This window comes from Panthera leo, chromosome B3 (assembly GCF_018350215.1).
Source record: "Panthera leo isolate Ple1 chromosome B3, P.leo_Ple1_pat1.1, whole genome shotgun sequence".
In the NCBI taxonomy this organism is placed as follows: domain Eukaryota; kingdom Metazoa; phylum Chordata; class Mammalia; order Carnivora; family Felidae; genus Panthera; species Panthera leo.
In genome coordinates, this window is record NC_056684.1 from 122,909,789 (window position 1) to 122,932,890 (window position 23,102).

At 40.2% G+C, this 23,102-nt stretch overlaps 1 protein-coding gene across 9 annotated transcripts in view; it reads left to right on the forward strand.

The window, feature by feature from the left end:
• Positions 1–23,102, forward strand: part of NRXN3 (neurexin 3) — a 1,573,300-nt gene that overhangs the window by 755,149 nt on the left and 795,049 nt on the right. For all 9 annotated transcript variants that reach the window (XM_042943952.1, XM_042943953.1, XM_042943951.1 and 6 more), the window contains 3 exons: positions 5,776–6,157; positions 6,960–7,150; positions 7,961–8,134. In XM_042943952.1, coding sequence (XP_042799886.1) covers positions 5,776–6,157; positions 6,960–7,150; positions 7,961–8,134 — 747 coding nt within the window. The remainder of the gene's footprint in view (positions 1–5,775; positions 6,158–6,959; positions 7,151–7,960; positions 8,135–23,102) is intronic.

A 23,102-nucleotide genomic window follows, 5' to 3' on the forward strand; every position in this document is an offset into this window, starting at 1 on the left:
ATACTTTTGAAAAAATTTGTTATCGTGGAGGAAAGGGTATGTGACCAATGGAGCTGGAGGATTGTGGGCAAAATGTGCATCCTTTACTGAGACTTCACAAGCCTTCATTTTCTTGACTTCTCTCCCCATGTCTGGGAGCCAAGGGAGGTCAAGTTGCCTCCTCTCAGTCTTTCCTATTATTTCTTTGCTAAGCTTTTAGTGTGGCTAGGAACTTCATGTGTAGAGATGGCGATGATCCAAACCCTGACTCCAGAGCAAATGTCTCAAATACAACCTCGTTCCTCAGATGTGAGGGATGCTTGCTGTGCTCAGTCCCCTCTGCTAAACACTGCAGGACATACAGAAGAGGTGAGAAGTGGTTTCTACTTAAAAAGAGATTGTGTTCTAGTAAAAGGGAACAAATAATCAAACTAATTAGGAAATTCTTAACACATTTCAGAGAAAGGAAAAAATGAATTATGCATAATTATTAATAGCTATCAACTTAAGCACTAGGCACCGTTCTAAGTACTTCCTCTGAAGTGACACGTCTAATCCTGAAAACTTCATACCTACTTCACAGATGGGAAACTGAGGCACATAAACGTTATATAACCCAGGCAGTGTGGCTTCAGAGTCTACATGCTCGACCAGTATATGCCTCATGGGAAGTTACAGCTCGACCCTGGACAAATTTTCTATAGGTTTAGGTTCTCCACAGACTTTATCACTCTGAGGGCTAGTGTGTAAACTGCTGTTGGCCATCAGTGAAATATGGAAGCGAATGTGTGAATAGGAGCCAAGGCAGTACAGTTATTCTCAGGAAGGTGCTGAATATGTGTCAATTAGAAGGAATGACATGAGGATGGTTGGCCCCTGGGAAGGAGTGTGAACCCATTGTGGAAACTTCAGTGTGGAAATTTCACCAGTTAAATTCCACCCACAATAATGTAAGGAATAAGTCAAGTTTTTTCTCCACTGTGTAGTGTTACAAGATGAGACGTGGGTTTTGGAATTAGACACACTTGGGTTCAATTTGAGGTTCTACCATTTACAACCTGTATGAACTCTGATCCCATTGCTTAACCTAAGCTAAGTGTCCCCTCTCTAAAGCAAGATAATACCTATTTATTGTGATAATGACATTTATTGGTGGTTCTGAAGTGTCTAGCACAGTGCCTGACACATAAATAATGTATAGTAGTCTTGTGGGGTTTTTTTGGTTATCTTTCTCCAAAATCACTCTTCTTTCCTGTGAAATTTGAAAGCAGCTGCTGTGAAGTATGCATATATTCGCCCCTTGAACAGAAAGGTGTTTTAGTCTACAAGACAGCATTCAGAGGAGATGAATGAAAAGGTTCCCAATCAATTAATATTGATTAGATGATACACAGATTAAAAAAAACCTGTATAGGGGTACATGGGTGCCCCAGTCAGTTGAGCATCTGACTTTCAATTTCAGCTCAGGTCATGATCTCACAGTTCGTGAGATTGAGCCCCGCATCGGGCTCTGTGCTGGCAGCGTGGAGCCTGCTTGGGATTCTCTCTCTCCCTCCCTCTCTCTCTCTCTGCCCCTATCCTGCTTGCACTCTCACCCCCCCCCCCAACAAAAAATAAATTTTAAAATCTTAAAAAAAATCTATCTATCTATCTATCTATCTATATTTATTTATTTGCTTAGTTTGGCACAGGGCTCAAACTTCAAGCAGTCTCTTTAATGCTTTCTCTAGAAATAATAGCTTACTTTTTTGGGAACCTCCATCCACAGCCAAGTGAGCTTCTTTAGCAGTTCCTCTTCTAATTTGGCTCCATGTTGCACCCCCGCCCCCTACAACTTCTAGTTGAGCCTCTGTGACTCATCCATTTAAGGTTTTCTTAAATCAGTCTGTGTCCATGGGCTATGCTCTCAAATTCCATTGTTAGTTTCCTTTCTCTTATCCTTCTTCAACCTCTCTTCTCTCTGTCAACAGTGTACGTAATTTTCTTGCTTTATGAAATTCATTTTCTAGTGAGCAGAATTTCCTAACACCTCAGTTCTGGAGGCCAGTTTATCTATAATTTCTATAAAAGCTCCCTGTTGACTTTAAAAATTGTCTCTTTGGGTTTCTTTTGGAATCCCAGTCTTCACCAAGGATCATCCCATTATCACTTCTTAATTATCAGAGCTGATCTTCTTCCCCTCCCCCTTCCATCCTCCTCCTCCTCCCCTTCACATCCTCCTCCTCCTTTCCTTATCCTTATTTACCTTCTCCTTTTCCTTCTCCTCCTCCTCCTCCTTCTCCTCCTCCTCCTTCTTCTCCTCCTCCTCCTCCTCCTCCTCCTCCTCCTCCTTCTCCTCCTCCTTCTCCTCCTCCTTCTCCTTCTCCTCCTCCTCCTCCTCCTTCTCCTCCTCCTCCTCCTCCTCCTCCTCCTCCTTCTCCTCCTCCTCCTCCTCCTCCTCCTCCTCCTCCTCCTCCTTCTCCTCCTCCTCCTCCTCCTCCTCCTCCTCCTCCTCCTCCTCCTCCTTCTCCTCCTCCTCCTCCTCCTCCTCCTCCTCCTCCTCCTCCTCCTCCTCCTCCTCCTTCTCCTCCTCCTTCTCCTCCTCCTTCTCCTCCTCCTTCCCCTCCTCCTTCTCCTCCTCCTTCCCCTCCTCCTCCTCCTCCTCCTCCTCCTCCTCCTCCTCCTCCTCCTCCTTCTCCTCCTCCTCCTTCTCCTCCTCCTCCTCCTTCTCCTCCTCCTCCTTCTCCTCCTCCTCCTCCTCCTCCTCCTCCTCCTCCTCCTCCTCCTCCTCCTCCTTCTCCTCCTCCTCCTCCTTCTCCTCCTCCTCCTCCTCCTCCTCCTCCTCCTCCTCCTTCAAATAAGAATTAGCATGGCTTCAAGTATTCTTTAGTTCCTGTGTTCCCATGAAGATTGGCTATGAATGATCCCTCCCATCATTCTCCAGCCCTGTATTAACAGCTATAGCTAATTGACTATGGGTATTCATTTCAGTCACTTCATTGTTCTACAGCACGTGATTTTAGGCTATGCTAGTTTTCATTTTCGTGATTAGTCCAACTTTCAATACCAAGTAATTTTATACACTAATTCTCCTACTTTTTCAATTATTAGCAGATTTATGTTACATTTTTATTTTTGTCCTATTATAATTTTATATTTAGGTTAACCAACACCCATTATTTTATTTTTAGCTTCTGTTAAGAGAATGAATTGTCACTAGTTGTCAAAATACCACATAGAAGCTCATAAAATGTAAATCTGACTTTTGTGCTTATAAACAACTCTTTGCAACAGATCCGAGTATGCTCCTAAAGAGAGGACATTAATACTGAATATCTGAAGGTGAGATCTAGTTGAATCTCCCAAGTACTGAAGTTGAAGGGAACTAAGAAAATATAATCCCCTTCTATCCTTTTTTTTCCCTCTGCTGTCTGAGTTCTACATGAACAGCAAAAAACCAAAACAAAACAAAACAAAAAAAAAACAAATGCAAGGCTGGTTAAAGCCAAGTATCATTTTTATCAGTGGTAACACTAATACTGAAGAATGTGGTTAACCTCTACTGAATTTCAGAATTATTTTTTTGATAACTTGTTTTTAATGTTTATTTTTGAGAGAGAGGACAGAGAGAGACAGAGCATGAGTGGGGGAGGGGCAGAGATTGAGGGAGACACAGAATCAGAATCAGGCTCCAGGCTCTGAGCTGTCAGCACAGAGCCAGATGCAGGTATTGGGTTTCTGAACTATGAGATCATGACCCGAGTTGAAGTCAGATGCTTAACCGACTGAGCCACACAGTCTCCCCTGAATTTCAGAATTAGAATTGCCCACTTAATGCTAACTAATTCAGGGCTTGGGTAGGCATCTCCATGGAAGCAAGGCTTGCTTCCCTAAAGTCCATGGTGTGGTGGGTAAATGGGGTAAACTGGGTATTTCTTTTTTTTTTAATGTTTATTTATTTTTGAGAGACAGAGTGTGAGCGGGAGAGGGGCAGAGAGAGAAAGAAAGACACAGAACATGAAGAGGCTCCAGGCTCTGAGCCATCAGCACAGAGCCTAATGTGGGGCTTGAACTCACAAGCTGCGAGATCATGACCTGAGCTGAAGTCAGACGCTCAACCGACTGAGCCACCCAAGTGCCCCTACACTGGGTATTTCTCGAAGACAGCTTGTTCCCCTAGGGAGAAACAGGAAGTGCCAGGGGGTGAACTATGGAAATACAGTTTCTCGGTAGATTTTCTTTAATCTTCCTGATTATGTCACTCCTTTTCCTCTGGAAAGCTGTAACAGAGTTAGTAAAGAGATGCTAGGAGTGTCTTTGTAGTGAAGTTTCTTCAGTGTGGGAGGTAACAAGATAAGGCAGGAGGAGGGATTTTCCCTGCCCTTCCTTCACCACTGGGGCATTAGGGCATGGTTTGTTAAATTTTAATGATTTGTCTATATAAATGTTGAGGGAGTCACCATCTACTCTAGCCATACTAATGCTGTTTTTCTTGACTTTGTTATTAAGATTTCCATTCTCTTTTGTATTTATTTCAAACCCCTTTCATTACTCCTGCCCTATTCACTTACTACTTCTAGATAAGCCATGTAATGAAAGGTCTACTAGTTTATTTGTATCAGCTGGAGATCTTTTAATTGTAAGTGTCAGACACCCAACTCAAATGCTTGAAGCACAAAAGAGAATCTATTGCCATATAGTTAAAAGTCTGGCTGTGACTACTGAATCCAGACCTTCACATGGCATCACCCTAGAGAAACTTTCCGTCCATGTTGTGGTTATCTTCCAGGTTGGCTGTCTACTCAGGCAGGCCCAATCTCTCTCCTTATCACGAGGCCTCCAGCAGCTCTGGGTTTTCTTCTTATTCCTTCAACAAACCTTATTTACCAAGAATGACTCTTTCAAAGGTGTTCTAGCAAAAGCTCTGGAGGTGAATATTACTCGAGTTAATTACTGAATAATTACTGAATACTCCAGTTTATGTTGCTGCTAATCCCTTGGTTCTAAGGGTGGTTCCTAGACCAGCTATATAAGCATCACCTTGGAACTTGTTAGAAATGCATATTCTCAGGCTACACCCCAGACTTTTGAATGATAAACTCTGAGGGCAGGGCCTAGGGAACTGTGAGTTAAGAAGCCCTTAATGTGAGCCAGAGGTATGATAAAGTTTAAAGACCACCTTGTTAGTCCATATAGACAATGCTCTTTGGTTAGGGGCATAAAATATATGGAGACGTCCAGTCTGGGTAGCCTGATTATTTCAAGAGCTGGGTTAGGGCCAGCTTTATCCAGTCCAGATGGTTTTAAGGTAAAATAAAGATGGAAGCTGTTTTATCAGAAATAGCAACAGTTGCTGCTCAGAAAAAAAATTAATGTTCTACAATAGAATCTTTCTACAAGTACTAGGTGGTAAATTATTACATCAATAAATATTTGGTACTGAATGCCTAATGCTTTTTTTGTTGTATCTTTAAAAGGTTTAGGGCAAGAGACTTTTCTGCTTATAGTATGCTTCATACCCAATTGTTTTTTTTGAATGGAGATGGATGGTTTTGCCCTGTCAGTGGAATTATCCACAATTGCGTATTTTCTGTTATGTGATGGAATATTCTGAGCTGCGGCATGAGAGCATGGTATGCAGGGCATATAGCTCAGACTGGGTCAAGAGTCAGCCTCCTGACTGAACATTGGCTCCATACTACATTGAGTATTTTGTTTCCTGGAAGTGAATATTTTGCATGGACACCTAAAAGATACAGTAAGGATGCCGTGACAAAACATGGTGACTTGTTGGTATCTCCTTTGTGATGTTCATAGGTACAATGGTGGGGGACCATACCCGCTTGGAATTCCACAATATCGAAACTGGAATCATGACTGAGAAACGCTACATCTCCGTTGTCCCCTCCAGTTTCATTGGGCACTTGCAGAGCCTCATGTTCAATGGCCTGCTCTACATTGACTTGTGCAAAAATGGTGACATTGATTACTGTGAGCTGAAGGCACGTTTTGGACTGAGGAACATCATTGCTGACCCTGTCACCTTCAAGACCAAGAGCAGCTACCTGAGCCTGGCCACCCTCCAGGCATACACCTCCATGCACCTCTTCTTCCAGTTCAAGACCACCTCAGCTGATGGCTTCATCCTCTTCAACAGTGGTGATGGCAATGACTTCATTGCAGTTGAGCTAGTCAAGGGGTGAGTAGAACACTTCACATAGTTTATACCAGGTATCTCAGCTCAAGCCCTGCATGAAATACGGATATGAAAAAAAGTACCCATTCTGTTCCCTACTCTCTATTCCCAGTACATGCTCTCATCCTCATTGATTAAAAATACCTATGTAACGGTTAGGGCTGGAAGGAAGAGAAATTCATTAGTTTATTTAAAGATATTCCACTAACTCAATATTCTCAGACTTTTTTTTTTTTTTACTGTAAAATGTAGTCCTTTAAGCCTATAGGAGAGAAGCTTATTTTTGCAAAAGAAGGATATATAGGGTGCATTGCATCTGTCTCTGGGTCAGTGCTATCTTCAGCTACCAAGTCTATAGGAAGAAATGAAATATAGATATTTTCAGCATTACCATTAGCTCATTTATGCAACGTTTTAAAAGCTGTTCTTTCTGCAAGATATTTTACTACCGTGTGTTGGAAAATGGTTAAAATAAAAACAAAAACTAGAACAGAACCAGATAATAGATCCATGATCCACTGAATTTAAATGCCACCCCTTAGTGTTTTGGAATGTACTGTCTACACTACTTTGTGACTCTGGATTTTTAGATAGTGTTAGAGAAGTGAATTACGTAAGTATGGAATTAAGGTCTGATAGGATAGGCTAGGATTATTTTTACAATCCTAAATCAAGCTTTATTATTCCTGCATAATGCCAGGGTAACATGGGGGATGTGAAGCCTTTAGTGTCAGTTATGTATATAGGTTGCCATTAATCCACTTTAGGGAGTCTCAACTCACTGGGGGGTTATTGTTTCTCACAGGTACATACACTATGTGTTTGACCTCGGGAATGGTCCCAATGTGATCAAGGGCAACAGTGACCGCCCCCTGAATGACAACCAGTGGCACAACGTCGTCATCACCCGAGACAACAGTAACACCCACAGTTTGAAAGTGGACACTAAAGTGGTGACTCAGGTTATCAATGGTGCCAAAAATCTGGATTTGAAAGGTAAACCTGTAAAGAAGGATTTCCTTTTTAGAACATTTTTTACAATAGAAAGGCTGTTTGCAGAAGTATACTACAAGTTAGGAATGCTATGTGTTTTCGATACATAATGCATATCCTATTTTAACAACATTAAATTATATCCAAATGCAATTTTTACTTAAACCACTCTTCCAGGGATGGTTCATTTTCTCTGTAAACCTGGGGTATGTGGGGGCTGAGTGTGAGGTGATAAATGTCAAAATGTGGGGGCTCATAATATAGAGGAAAGGATATATATATATATGTTTTGGAATCTCAGCTGAATCGCTTACTGCCTGGGTGACTTTGATGAAATCTCTTAGCCTTGTTCAGCTTCTGTATACTTTTTTTTTTTTTGCAAAATGAGGATAATAATTGTTACTACCTTTATGGGCTGTTACGATTTTTGATGGGATAATGTCTATAAAATCCTAAGCATATTATTGGTAACAAGCACATAAAAAGCAGTGAGTAAGTGGTGGTTTTGTTGAAAATCCTGTTAATCTTTACTTCATCATAAAATGGGAACAATACCTACCTCATAGACTGAATATAGTGATTAAAATTTGTGAGATGGCATGCAGAAAATGAATGACATAAGCAATGTTAGTTTCCTCTGTCTACAATGTAGAAACTCTGGTAATTAGTTGTTTATGCTGGTTCCCCCAGCATAAAGTCCCCAGCTTTATTATCATTATCCAAGAAGTATACTAGTCTAAGGTGCATTAGCTTTAGTTGACATGGTTTCTAACCCTTTACTCATTTGCTCTTGCTACTTACTTTCTTTTGCAGGTGACCTCTACATGGCGGGTCTGGCCCAAGGCATGTACAGCAACCTTCCAAAATTGGTGGCTTCCCGGGATGGCTTTCAGGGATGTCTGGCCTCGGTGGATTTGAATGGGCGTCTGCCAGACCTCATCAATGATGCCCTCCATCGGAGTGGACAGATAGAACGTGGCTGTGAAGGTACGGCCTCTTTTCTTTTCAAGCTACAGCCTTGTCGCAAGCACCACGCCTCTTTGCTGCCTCTGCCAGTGCCTTCTTACTTGGTTTACCAGTCATCTCTCATTCCCATTGGTTATCTGACGTTGCGTCATCATTGGTGTCCTCTTGTCCCTGGCTCAGTATGTCAAGACATGGGCCTCAGGCGCTGGGAATGTATGTTGGCAGATGTCTTCCCAGTGTCACATACTTGCCAGTAGAGGACTTTCCCTGGCATTGACATCAGACTCCTCCGGACTTGTACCTTTGCTTCCAGCATGGCTGAAAGGGCAGTAGGGGTTTTTATTTATGTTTTTATACATGGAAGACTTTTATGTGGGTGTCACCATTAATGAAATGTTTCTAATAGCTATTGCATCATCTAATGCAAACTCAGCAGGAGGTTGGAAAATGATGTCAGAATGCCATGATAAGGGAAGGGAACTAACATTTATTGAATACTTACTAGATGTCAGGCATTGTTAGGTAGTTCCTTAGTGCGATGTCATGCAACAGCATGGGTGTCGATGTTAGAAAAGACATGGATTTAGGTCCAGATAGCGACTCTTGTTCATTGTGTGACATTTGGCAAGTTACTTAACTTCTCTGATCTCTATCCTCCTCACCTGCAAATTGGGGCAATAAAACTTGCTTTGGAAAATAAGATCTGTAAATCAGCTATACATAAAATGCCTGGTACATACATAGTAGGTACTCAATAAACAGTAAGATTATTATTTGCACGTATTATCTCATTACAGACATCTAATAACATTGCATGTCCATCAGTGCAGCACAAAAAAAAACCATGCTCAGCCTGTTTCTGATAATATATATAAGATAAAGATATCTTAATATCTTTAAGATACTAACTGAATTTTACAGGTCTTCTGGTATTCAACAGTTCTTTATAACAAAACAGTCTAGTTTAACCAGCAGAGGGAAGCAGCGAACACTTTTCAGCCTCCCTCCTCCCCCCCCCCACTTCAGCCTCCCTCCTCCACCGTCCCCCCCCCCAACTCCCCCCCGCCCCCCCCCCCCCCCCCCCGGGTCCTTGGGTAGGTTGGAAAGGGGACCCTTACCTAACTTGAAAGGCAAAGATGTCTGTCTGACCAGTTAGCTAACTGGTCTGTCTGACCAGTTAGCATTCTTTTGTCTGGTTGAGCCTCATGGTCCTATGTGCAATAGCATATTGTGTTGTTTTTTTTTTTTTTTTCTATCTCATTGACTTACTGTGTCAAACCCATTCACTCATCTCCTAAGTTCAACCTCATTTATTGCTTCTGTTCTTTAACCAGCTTTCATTCTGGGTTCACTGCTACCTTTATAAAAGCTTCCCATCAGCTTCACAAGCTGACTTGCAGTATGGAAGTCACTCCCCTTTGCCTAAGAGTCAACTTCCCACGTGATCTAGTAATAAGATGGAATAGTCCACTCCAGTTTTCCTTTGGCCAGGAATTTCTTATATCCAGTGGACCACATATGGTCTGTGTACCTGAGAAGACAGGAAGTTGGGAATCACCATGCACTTAAAATAGCCACTTTGTTTTCTTCTCCTGAAAATGCACGATGTCATTTAAATCAAGAATTTTTGTCTCCTTGGCTTGCTCTTACTTCTTTCAGCATTAAAGGCAATGCTGGGATAAATGTAACATTTGGGAATTAAATCAAATATCTTAGTTTCAAAGATTGTGGGATGACAGAAATTCCAGTTATCCTGCAATAATTAATCATACCTAATTAAAACATAAATACACACATTAAAAAGCATACGGTACTCTTCAGATGTTAAATATTATCATGCCATCCGCTTTTCAGATTTGTAAGTTAATAGGAATCATCCATTTAACTCTGTAGCAGCGTGGCTTGATAGGAACATAATGTGAGTCACATATGTAATTTTAAATTTCCTAGTATTCTAGCTACTTGTAAAAAAGATATAAAGTAACAGGTAGGGTTAATTTTAATTTTATGTTATTTAACTTAACCCAGCATATCCAAAGTATTATCACGTCAGCGTGTAATGGTATAAAATTATTAATAATACATTTTACATTCCTTTTTCACGTTAAACCTTCAAAACCGAGTGTGTATTTTACACTTGGAGCACACCTTAATTCAGACTACACACCTTTCAAGTGCTCTGTGGCTACATGTATCTGTGGCTACTGCATTGGAAGCATAGTTCTATAGAGTATAAAAAAATTGGGGTATAAGGAACTAAAACTGTTGTACTGGATTAAAAGGACGTCTAAACTAACTTTTATAAGGGTGGCTTAAAAGATATAGCATAAAGGGGGAATGGAGTTCACTTAAGAGAACTTCAGGAGAAGCAGTGAGAGCATTAGCAAAAGGAAATTACCCATCAAATTGGGGAAAATGTTCCCATCCCTACCTGTATCTCTGTGTGTAGTTTGGCATGACTCATCACATGCATTATGGTGGGGCCCGACCTTCCTCTGAGTATGGGTGATTGTCCAGCACCGGATATTGTGACTTGATGGTTCTGCCATCCGAATTTGTGGCAAGTCCCCTGGGCCTAATAACCCTGCACTCTATTGCCATGGAGATAATTGCAGTGATTACCTATGGAGCATTATGACCGCCCCACTGGGTGGGATGAAGTGGGGGGGTGAGTGCTCGGGAGGAACGTCCTTGTTTATTGTACACCGATGACTTGGATAATTAGCCTAAGTGGCCAGGAAAAATGACCAAAAAGTGGGTTAAGGCATAAATTACTGCCATTGGAAGTTTACACCATGTGCATAAGCCCTTATAAGAGGTCCCAGGAGCCTTTTAGGGCACTGTGGAAATGAAGCTAAAGAAGACGGGGAGGAGGGAATGAGGAACACAGAACCTTAGAGAGACTGCAGACAGATGTCATTCTCATTCTGAATCTCTGTTCATTCTATGGACCCCTTGAGAAGGCCTTTCAGTATTGTGCAGCATGGCAATCATAGGAAATAGAATACATTTCCTGATGTATCATTTCTGTATGTAGAACAATAAATAGGTAGGGGATGAGGATCTGTTACTAAAACCAAAGAGCTGCATCTCTTCAAGATGGTAAATGTGTTTTATCCTCACTGTCTGGGGTACATAGGCCAGAATATATCATATGTTTTGTCAAAGTCATTGATAATGATCTTTCAAGATCCCTAAGTAGTAATTGTATTACTTTCCCTTGTATATCTAAGTGCAAAGAGTCCAAAATTATTTTAAAAAAGCATATTAATCCCCTACTCTGCCTCTCAACTGTTTGTAGTAAGAAAGAAAAAAATCTTGAACTATGTTTTGATTTTACGTCTCTAATATATGCGGGATATATATTTCAGAAGTTAAGCTCAATTTCCAGACAACCTAGCCAACATCTGGCTATGACTTGCAGCCTCTTAATTTGGGCTAGGAATTTTGAAATAATGTCTGGTTCTAGTCTCAGCTGGTAAATCTCTCTTTCTATCTTGAGGCCAGCTTTGCAGTGAGACCAAGGCATGTATTGGCTGGAAATGCGATTCCACTATTGCAGATGGTAAACATCTGAGAGAAACACACGTGCTTCATTTCAAGACTGGCACGAATAAATAAAAAGGACATTGGTTTGGTGCTTTTTTGCTCACAGCCATTTGGGTTTCGCTATATTCCTACAAATCAAACAAATGGAGCTCTTTGGAGTTCCCAAGTCACCTTCATGCACGTGCCCAGTTCTAGTGCCACATTCCCTGGTGGCATTTTCCACAGGTTACAAGGAGTGCTCCCAAGTGACTCTTCCATACTTAACTCCTAGATGTTCAGAATTTTGTGGGCTTGGTCTGGTTGTGCACACGTGTCTTTCAGTCTGGCCACACACTGCCTTTATTTCTTGATGTTTATTCTGACTCATGGAGAATCATTTTTCTGGACCATATGCCTTGGGGTTGGCTGTGTGGATGTGGGAAGGCTCTTGTTACCACTGCTTCTGCTTTGTCAAGCCCAGTGTTCTCCCACCCCTGCTCTGCTGACGTGGCTCTGATGAGGCCTGCTCTGCCCTGGTCCATGCATCACCTGTCTGTGCTGTCTCTGGAGAACCTGTAGAGCATTTTGATTGTCTTTTTGAGTGATGTTGGTTATGCCAATTGTATTTTCATTTCTGTAATGTTGCCCTGGTTTACTCTACCTGTTACTAACCTCTGGTTATTGTTTTCGCTTTTCTGTTCTTTTGCTAACAAAGTTGCGTTGACCAAAGCTGACCTGCAAGGTAGAGAAGGTTCTTGTTCCCATTACCACTTTGGACTGAGAGATGCCCTGTGTAACCCTCGGTATCTTTTCTTTAAGGGCCTCCAAGCTGTCACACCTCTTGGACAGCATCAGTTTTGGGGAGGGGGCTGAACCACATGTTCTTCAGAAACAGTGGCAGAAAACCCAGATCAATGAGTGCAAAACAACAAAAGCAAGACTTTTTAGGGATGAGAACATGATTCCATTTTCAAGGGACTAAAGAGGTTTAACAGCATCCTGTATTGTGACAACTCACGAACACATTAATCCACTTCTGGAAATGGTTAATACCTCTCCAAGTAGTTGCCGCGGATGGGTTGGCTCTTCTTGATGTAGTCACTAGAGGAAGGCAACACTTGGAAAGAGAAAAAGAAAAAAAAAAGACCACTCCAGTTCTTAATTTATAATTTTTTGGGTCGGGGAGGTCATTTCTCAGGACTTTTGAGGGCTTGGGCCTTATGAAAGAGAATGTCATTTTCTCTTAACTCATTTTAAAGAAATATTTCTAGGCATTTGGGAGATATCAATGTCATTAAAACGTTCTAGAGATTTATGTTTCCTATCAGGGATTTTGGTTGAGCACTTTAATTTCCTGTTTTGTGAGCTAAAGGAAAAAGTACTCTTGGGGAAGAAGAGGATGTGTCCGTTTTATCCTGAATACCCTTTAAAAAGCCTGCTTGTTAGACGTCAGTGAATATCTCCCACAGACACTGCTTCTTCTACCATTTGGAGGGGCACCATCCAAAGTCTGTAACGGACCACTGGTCAAGTTGTGTCAGGCTACTTGATTCAGAATGGCAAACCAGGAAGGCATTTTAGGCATCTTTTGGCTGATAGTTCAGCAGGGGATTGAGCGTCGAATGGCTTCTGCGAGTTTGCAACCAGCAAAAATTGTTAAAAGTAGTTAACAGGGTAGCTTTAAAAAATACTGCTCTTCACCTAAAGGATCATTTACTTTGCTGTGACTTGCTGTCTGTTATGTGGGTAACCAATACAAGTGTCCATCTCTTGGGTGGACATCAACTAAATGAGGTTTTTCTCTAACCATTTTTCTATAACTTTTTTTCCATCACTTCTTAGCAGATTTGCATATATGCTGATATATAATAAAATTAATGAAAACAACATACACTGGATTAGTATTTTGAAGTCCAAGGTAGCTGTAAAATAGCTTTCCATTTTTTTTCTTTTTATTGCTTGCTTTTTTTTTTTTTTTTGCTTCCAATTTCAAAGAATGTTAAGAGGCCTTTCAGTATTACTAAAGGCTATTGTTTTCAGAAATTCTCCTCCTTGTCAAAATAGGTCTACCGACTGACACTCTGTAATGGAGGAGGGGGGAAGGGGATAGTATTTAATCTACAATAAGAGATAATCCAAGATTGTCAAAGCTCGTTATGATCAGATTTATTAGATACAACTAGAGAACTGTATTTCCTCCCAGACTTTATTCTTTACGATAAGAACTATGTGTATTTTGAACCCCCAGAATCTAGCACAGGCCTTTTTACATAGCGGCTCCCGATGTTGCAAAATGATCTTAAATTTGCCATTCAAAGGAAAAAGGGTTTGTAGGAATCCTACAAAGAAATGGTTGATTTCTATGCCTATTATAAATTATTAGCCAAAGTATAGTACAGGTTTAGGGACATAATAGTTTGGAATATCTTAATTTGCCCATTTGTAGAATCAGTGAAATCATCAGTTTTTTCATGTTATTACTGTATTGACCCAAATGCTCTTCCATTCTTGATGACTGGACAGTCACTTTGTGGCAGGAGCGGTTATCCTTTATAATTATTTTGGGTCATTGTACTCTTTCCCCATATTGTGGCAAAAGACCTTTAGGATGTAAATGCCTTTTACTTTTTATTCTCCTGACATTGGGGTTTGGATCATTACTCATGCTGGCTCTTTTAGCTACAACCTGTGGGCACAGATAGTACTCATTACCATGAAGTGTGAAGGGCAGTAAAAACATATGACAAAGAGATGAGAGACAGGTTGAAATGTAAAGGCAAATGGTATTCAGAAAACACTATAATAGTGGGGTCTAGGAAGTGGCATGATGAGTCCAGACAGATCAATTGCCTGAGTCCTCTTACCACTGTGTTTGGGGTGGTGTCATTTGTGTGATTGTGTTAAGTTTAATGGGAACATACCTACTCCTATGTATCAGGCACTCAGCTGGGCACTGGGATTACCAGTGTGATACAGCTTGACTTCAGATGCATTCGAATGGGATCCTCCAGGAAGGACAATGCAGAACGAACATTGATTTTCTAGAAGAGAAGGAGCATGCTGTGTGAACACAGAGGAGGGCTGCTGGACTATGGGGGTTGGATGGTCATGGTAGGTGCTCAGGTGTATTTCTCAGGCAGAGTTTGAGCCAAGTTGGAAGGATAACATGTTTGAGGTACGTGACAGGTAGAAACACATTCAAGAGTTTGGCCAGTCTGAGGACCAATGTGAAGCTCAGTTTGGCTGAAATAATTTGCATATGGAGATGTGATCAAAGGTGAAGCTAGAACATAGGATGGAGGCAGGTGATGACTGCCTTTTTGTGTGAGGAGTTGGGCATTACCCTGAGGGCACTATGAGGAGGACAGAGACTTGGTCAGCTTTCATTTTATCAAGATCACTCTGACACCAGGTGGAGAATGGATGTGAAGGACAGGAACTGAAAAACAGAGAGCAGAGTTAGGAGGGAAGTAGCATGTTCCAAGGTTGAGGGAATAGGCTTTAACCTGATACTTGTTACTTTAGGTGGCTAAGGAGGTAAACATGTTTCCCAGAGGAGACCTCTGAGGAATGAGGAAGAAAATAATCTTTTTCTCCTGGTTGTTTCCCTTCTACCCTATGTTATGTGTTTCATATCAGGAAGTACCCTGAGATTCAAGGGTCCCTTGAATACAGTGACAATATCTATGGACCTTTCAGAAGTAATTTTCTAATTCCTTTTTATTATAAGAGGGGTATTCCTAGAGATATCCCTTAAAAGCTATCAAATAAGAAAGGGGTCATACAACTATGAGAGAAACATTAAATTTGACCTGTTGGTAGTGAAACAGATGAGTTATAAACTATAAAAAATAAAAGAATAGCTTTTTATTGGGGTGGATGATTAATAAGAATACGTTTCCCCACTTTCCACTATAATTCCCCTTAAAAGGCTCTATTTCTTGTTAAATATGTAAATTGTTAATAAATAAATTTAATAAATTTATTAAATAAATTTATTTTATTTATTATTATTTATTATTTATTATTATTAAATTTATTAATTTATTAAAATAAATTTAATCTTGTTAAATATTTCTTTTCTAGAAATGTGATTTGTTCTTCTGCCCAAATGGTGGGCAGGTGGATTGGGGGTACCAAGAATTGATTAGATGTGGTTTTGAATGTTTTGTATCTTGCATAAGTCAATGAATGTATGGGGCTTTGATGCCTTAAAAATGTGAGGATTGTTTTAAGTAATTTTAGATAAGAGTTGGCATCAAACGCTTCAACAGGTAAAGGGAATTTAAATTCTCCAACTTTTTTTTTTTAATGTGAGAAGTATAGTTCCCCACTTAATTTTCCCCAAAGCTAAGGGCTTTCTCATATTCTCCATCATATTTTACATAATAAAATGTAGCATTGGACCTAATCGAAATCAGTCTCTTAGAAGTGATTTGCCGGGCACCTGGGTGGCTCAGTTGGTTGAGCGACCGACTTTGGCTCGGGGCATCATCTCACTGTGTGTGAGTTCGAGTCCTGCATCGGGCTCTGTGCTGACAGGAGTCTGCTTTGGATTCTAGGTCTCCCTCTCTCTCTGCCCTTCCCCCACTTGTGCTCCATCTCTGTCTCAGAAATAAATAAACATTAAAAAATACTAAAGGAAGTGATTTGAATTATAGGAAATAATGAAACACAGGAATTAAATTTGCCTTTTGTCTCTCAGCACTGCATGACAGAGGCTTCTCAAAAGAGAGCTGGGCAGTTAGGACTTACTACCTTAATGTGTCTTGATTCTGGACTCCTGACCAACTATACACCCAACTAAAATGGATAGAACTTGATTTTCCTTTCCAACAGAGTTGATAATGCCCTTCATTGAAAGTTTACCTAGTGTATACATATGCTAAAGACTTGGTATATTGTGTCTCCATTGTGACCATGACCTTGTGACCTAAAGATGACTTTATAGGGTTTGCATATGTTATCTCATTTAATCCTCACATCATATGAGGTAGTGATGATTTCTATCTCTATTCTACAGATGGGTTCAGAGAATTTAGGTGGCTAGCCCAGGGTCACATTGCTAGTAAGTGATAAAGCTAAGTTTTAAAGCCTATGACCTCTTTCCTACTGTGCCAAAGGGTGTGAGTCCAGACTTTCCTATTTCTGTAGCAGAGGCACCACATAGGTGACCAAATGGTGCCTGAGAATGTCCTCTAGCTGATTTTATGTTAGATGGTGTCTATGTCAATACTATTTCACTAAGTTATAGATGATATTTGCACAATGTTATTTAAAACAAAGTATTTTAAAATCAGCTATCTTTTCATTCAGCTTGCCCTTTGAAACCTCTTTTCTCTCTTTTTAGAAATGCCCTCTACTACCCCAACACATCACTACACCAGTGCTGAGAAAAGAAGGGAAATCAGAAAATGAGGCCTCAGTTTACGTTTTTCGGGGCAACATTGACTTTTTGACAAGCTTTTCATTATTTTAAAAAGAAAAAATGATCTAATCATTTGACCTTTATGGCCCAGGCACCCTCTGAAAATAGGGTGGATTGAGCAAGAATATTTTATGATTGTAGACCTTGACAAATACTCCATCAGAAGCAGTCATCCACTGCTACCCCTCCATTGTCATGGAAGGTCACATGAATAAATTGCTTTACTCAGAAAGTATACATACTTTGCAGTTCAGTGACCATCAAGGGAAGTGCTGTACTAGAACTGGTACCAGTGTAGGAATTTTCAGGAATTTTGCACACTGGTTGACATCATGTAACATGTATTAGCTTGAAATTGGCTGTGGTGGGAGAATTTTACATTATGGAAATCAGGTTATAGAAATGTTATGGATCAGGGTTTTGTTGTGGTGGTGGTTGTGGTTGTTAAGTATTTACCTACACAGAGCTGATCAAAGGCCATTGGAGGTAAAGATCTCATGAGGGCATCTTGGTTTCAACCAATGTCCATGCCCATCTTGACTTGTTTTATACTCAGTATACGATGAGAGGGCTGGAGTGATTGGAGCAGTTTTAGTAATACCTCTGTTCTCCTCAGTGTCCCCAAAATGTTAGATTTTATTATTAGTTTTTTTCACTCCTCATCCTAACCAAGTGACATTTTTGAACCCTCATTTGAGAAGAGGAAACCATAAACACCTGAGCATGCTTGCTAGGTGCAGTTGTGATGCCTTTCTGAGCGCGGGAATTGCCTTCAATACAAAAAAGTAACATCTTGGAAACATGGCTGCTCTTGGGTCTTTCTGCCAATGAAATTTTATAATAATATTTAGGACCCTATTCTCTGACTTTGCTTAATCTTCTGTAAAATGGGAACTAGAGCATTCACTTCTCAGGTAGCTCTCTATGAAGGACACTTGACACATTTAAGGATCATTGCTTTCTTATTTTGAAATTAAATAGAAGTGAATTGGGTTTCTGCCCATTAAAGGGGATGAATCTTATGCTGTCTGTAAATGACTATCTTCAGAAAAGCCAAGAGAACCCAACACTATAAATATAGAATCACTCTGGGAGCACAGAGGGATCTTTGCTTCAAGGACCAAGATTTATGTGCAGTTAACTAAATAGACTATCCCTAATGTCACAAACACTGTCCCTGAAGCTTCAGCATTTAAATCCTTATATTTTAGCAGTTGAGACTATAGATTGCTCAGAAAACTGGTAAGGGTCTTGTGCATATATGCACATACACATGCACAAATACATATATCTATGCGTATTCATCTTGCTTTTTCCATTCTTTCTTCTTCTTCTTTCCCACTTGATTACTGCTCACTCCTTCTTCCTCTGTGAAACAATGTAAATTTGAAAATGTAAAAGTACAAAAGTTATCAAGAGTAGAAAATAAAGTTGCAGGTGACAGATGGGATGTCTCTGGACAGTCATGGCAACTCTCATAAGGCTCCTCCCACAGTAGCTCTACTGGGTAAGGGACAGACCAACCCTTTGGCTGGCACAGAGGTCTACTGTGATGATGCTTCCACATTCAGATTTCACTCATAGATTCTGAATCCTTTGACAAACACCTCATGTTTTGTGATTAAAGACAATGGATATTATTAAACCAGCCTTGCCTCATGCCTACCACTGGGCCACCACTCTTGGCCCTTTAGCATAAATGGATGTAGGGAATCAGAACAGATGTATCATTCCCGGACTCCCCTCATCACCAATCTTACCACCCCAATATGGCCAAGACAGCTGGTGCTAGTTTAGCAATATCTATGTTAAATTGGAATGTTTGAGTCATAGGTTTGGTTAAGTGCTACTTGGGCAATAATAGAGGGAAAATACACTCTAGTATAAGTGTCCTTTGCTTCAGGCAGCACTTTATCTCAAGGACTTGCAAGTCATAAAAGACAAGTCTGTCAACTTTTGGTTTTCTAGACCATGAAGAGGAGTTGACTGAATCAGTTTGCATGTACTGATTTTAGCAGTAACAGGCATGAAATGACTGTCTGAGACAGTTCTTAAAGAGAAAAAACCAATCCCAAGTTCAAGCAGAGTGATGGGAAATTTGTGGCAGCCGGAGGTATCATCTGGGAAAAAAAAAAAGACTCAATGTGATGCTTTTTCTGTGAACTAAAAACAGAACTGGGAGTTAGAAACCGAAGTACAAGCATCATTGAGGGCTTGCTTAGTTTTTTCATGGTTGCTTCTGTTGCCTTGTCCCTTCCTACTATAAAGATGTTGCTGCCTTTTCTCCAAAGAATATGTGCCAATTTTAGTGAGAATTGGTTACATATCAAATGCAAAAGTAGTATTCATCATCTCTATACAAGGGTTTCCTAAAGGTTTAGTACAGTTTTAAACTATTAATAATAATTTTGAGAACTTCTAAATATATAATTCTGAAAGTTTATGTTATCTTAGAATATTTGAAATTTTAGGCTGATTTAGAAAAATGCTTTGGACAAAATTATTATTGAGTTCTTAGGAATATGTTTTATTTATAAGTATGCATTTGATACAGATTTTTGTTCTGGTATTATATATATTTGGTCAAACTAGATCTTCCTGTTAATTTTAATTGAATTTTGAATTGAAATGGCCTTTGGGAATTTTTCTCAAAAAAACATACATTTTTACATTAAAATGTCATCTTTGGTTGTAGATTAGAGATACCTTATTTAAGTTTCTCTTGTTAATCCAATGGGAATATGCGCATGCATGCATGCACACACACGCACAAACAGACACACCCTCTGGCTTACACATATCCATAGAGGGTAGGTGGCTCAACTATGGAGTTGGAAAACTTGGGTTTGAGACCTTACCCTGCTACTTGTTAGGTATGGGGCCTTGCCAAAAAAAAAAGAAAAAAAAAGGCACCTAAGCTCCTACTCTATGTCTTAATTTACTTTTCTAAAATCCTTTCCTTTCAACTTGATCATCAGTGAAAAAATTCTTTTATTTTTGTAATTTTTTAAGTTTATTTACTTATTTTGAAAGAGAGAGAGCAAGCAGGAGAGTAGCAGAGAGAGTAGGAGGAGAGAGAGAGAATCCCAACCAGGCTCTGCACCATTAGCACAGAGCTCCATGTGGGGCCCAAACTCACAAACCATGCAATCAAGACCTGAGCCAAAACCAACTGAGCCACCCAGGTGCCTCCAAGAATTCCTTTATTTTTGAAGTTCTGGATATCTTCCATGATAAAAGCATTCCTCTGTTCTAATTCTTTAATACTTTTAATTGTAATTGCTTCATCATGTGTTTATGAAAATTAATTGAATTAATATCTGAAAAACACTTAGTACAATGTCTGGCACATAAGAAGTGCTATGTAAATCTCTTGTTATTGTTATATCCTCTCTCTGATTTGTATAAGATCATTTTATATCAGTGGTGTGCATTTAAAAGCATCGTTGAAGATGTTCTTGTTTTTTTTTTCAGAGCATTTTGGTATGTTTCTTTAATCTCTCTCTCTCTCTCTAATTTTGGAGACCCTGCTATCTATGAAAAATAGATAAAGTATAAAATATAATCTGTTCAGGGAAGGATGTACTTTAAGGAGTTTGAAATAAGAATAGGAGCTTATATTTTCATCTAGGAAGTGTTTTAAGAGTCTACTCCAAACTCTTACTTATTCAGCAGTTCGTACTGTCCTTGGACACTGGGGACATGAGAGTTCTTGTCTCAATATCTGGTGAGATCGAATGAGTTTAGTAGTTAAATCAAGGGAGGAAATGTGGTCAATTAAATACCACCATCACCACCACTACCTCCCCCCAAAAGTGGTTCCAAGTAGAAAATTGCTTGTATGATATGATATTGGTAAATTTTACGGATAAATTGTTAGTTAGGAAAACCTCTTGGCTTTGAGTCCTAAAAGAATGATTTTTTTTTCTTGGCTCTTTTGTTCTTTTTTTATTTAACAATATTTTCTGAGCTTTTGCTTTATACCAAAAATCTGCGGGAAGGACATTTCAGGCTGTAGATAGAGCAGACCTTGAAGGTCTGTAGGTAGACCTTGAAGGTAGGGATGGTCTTGAAGTGTTACAGCAGAGGTCCTAGGATATAAGCAGGTCTCAGAAACACCCAGAGGGCTTGTTACAGCTCAGATTCCTGAGCCCTGCCCCTAGCCAGTAACTCTGGGTGGAGCCTGAAAAGGTACATGTCTCACAAGCTCCTAGGTGATACAGGTGCTGCTGACTTGGGGCCCACACTGTGAGCACCGCTGTGGTAGAGAGGAACTGGAAGGAGAAAGGGATGGCGGGAGCACTAAGAGTTGGGGGCCAATAGTAGGAAATGAGGCTGGAGAACGGGGCAGGGGCCCTAGGGTCTCAGCCTTGATAGGAAGTTCAAGTTTAGTCTCTCAGATAAATGAAAAGTCATTGAAGGTTCTTCTGGTCCTCCCTCACTGAAGTGGCTCTTGCTTCTGAGGTGATTACAGTGGAGTCAGTCTTCGAGGGTTATCTGATTCTACATGGCAGTCACCCCTTTGTGCATGTGAAACAAATCCTTTGGTATTTGAAAATAACCTGTAATTCCCTCTGTTTTGGGTTTCTGACCAACCTTCAACAAATAGGACAGGTTGCTCACTTTGCGGAGCACAGACATTCACCCATGCTCAGGTTTTGACTGTATGAGACATAGGCAAATCGGAGTGCTGTAATTCAGACCAGCCCCACATTTACTGAAAATGCTTTCTCTGTATCTGGCACAGTAAACTAATGCAGCAAGGATATAATCAAAGCACATTATGATTTCTAACAGCAGGCAGCGTTCAATCTTTTGGGGACAAATACTAAAAAAAAAAAGAAAGAAAGAAACAATTAGAGGATTATATAGGCAGAGGACAGCACAATGTGTGATAAAGTGTTAAATTGAATATTATCAGATGTAAATGTTAATGATGCAGATAGTAAGTGCTGTGGCCACTAAGAAGCAGGAAAATTGTTTGAAATTAGTAGGGGATATTTTATACGGGGGAGGCATTCGAGCTGGTCCTTGGAAAATGGTGAAAATTTATCTAGTTAGAGGGAAAGGCAAAAGCATGGAAGAGCCTTTGTCTTCAGGTTCAGTCAACATGCAAGGAATTATTCTGTTTTCCCAAAGTTTTTGCTGTTCTGCCTTTCAAGGGAAAGCCTGCCATGTGTTTCTGATTCTTGAGTACAATTGAATTACTAATCCATTGTCTGCTAAGAGCTGTTTGGTCAGGGAGCCCCGTGGACTTCTCAGAAACTTTTATCCTTTGAAAGAAGCTGTCCTGATTTGCCATTGTTAATGAAACTTGTACTACACAATGCTCAAGTTTAAGACCCACTGAGAACATGACCATGAACCTCCTTTCATCTCCACATGGGGGAACCACATGGCATATAGGAGCTGCAGAGACCCAGCAGCAGTGCTGCTCCCCTAGTGTTAGTAATTGTCTTGAACTTTCTCATGTCATATCCTAATAGCTTTGTGTTAGGAGTGACGGTCTGTGCTGCTTCCACCCCTCATGAATAAATACAAAATGTCTTGCCACCCAGAAGACAAACCCTTTGTAGTCACGAGTCTCTTTTGAACATGCATCCTTAGGATTCTGCATGCATACATTTCAACATTCTCTGCCTGTGTGAGGCTTTGCTTGGAAATTGTGAAATGTGCACTTATTGCAGTGGATATATTTTTACTCTGGCAACTGCTTTTTTTTGCATCAGATCCTGAGTAATACATTTGATGAGTCAAAGGGCTCACCTCCTTTGCTGAGGCTCTCTAGGAGTTTTTCCTGTTAGCTCAGATAATTCCAAAGGTGCAGGTTTATATATATAATCCCAAGGTTAGGCAGAAGATAGAAATGAAAAGGAGAGGATGGTTAAAGAGAGGCCTCAGGCTGACCTAAAGAGAAATTGTAATGGTAATTTGTATGATAAAGATCACCAAACGTTTTCAATTGCTCACTCATATCCAGAAAATATGTTTGAGAATGGAGTACTTATATATTGCTTGCTTATGGAAGATACA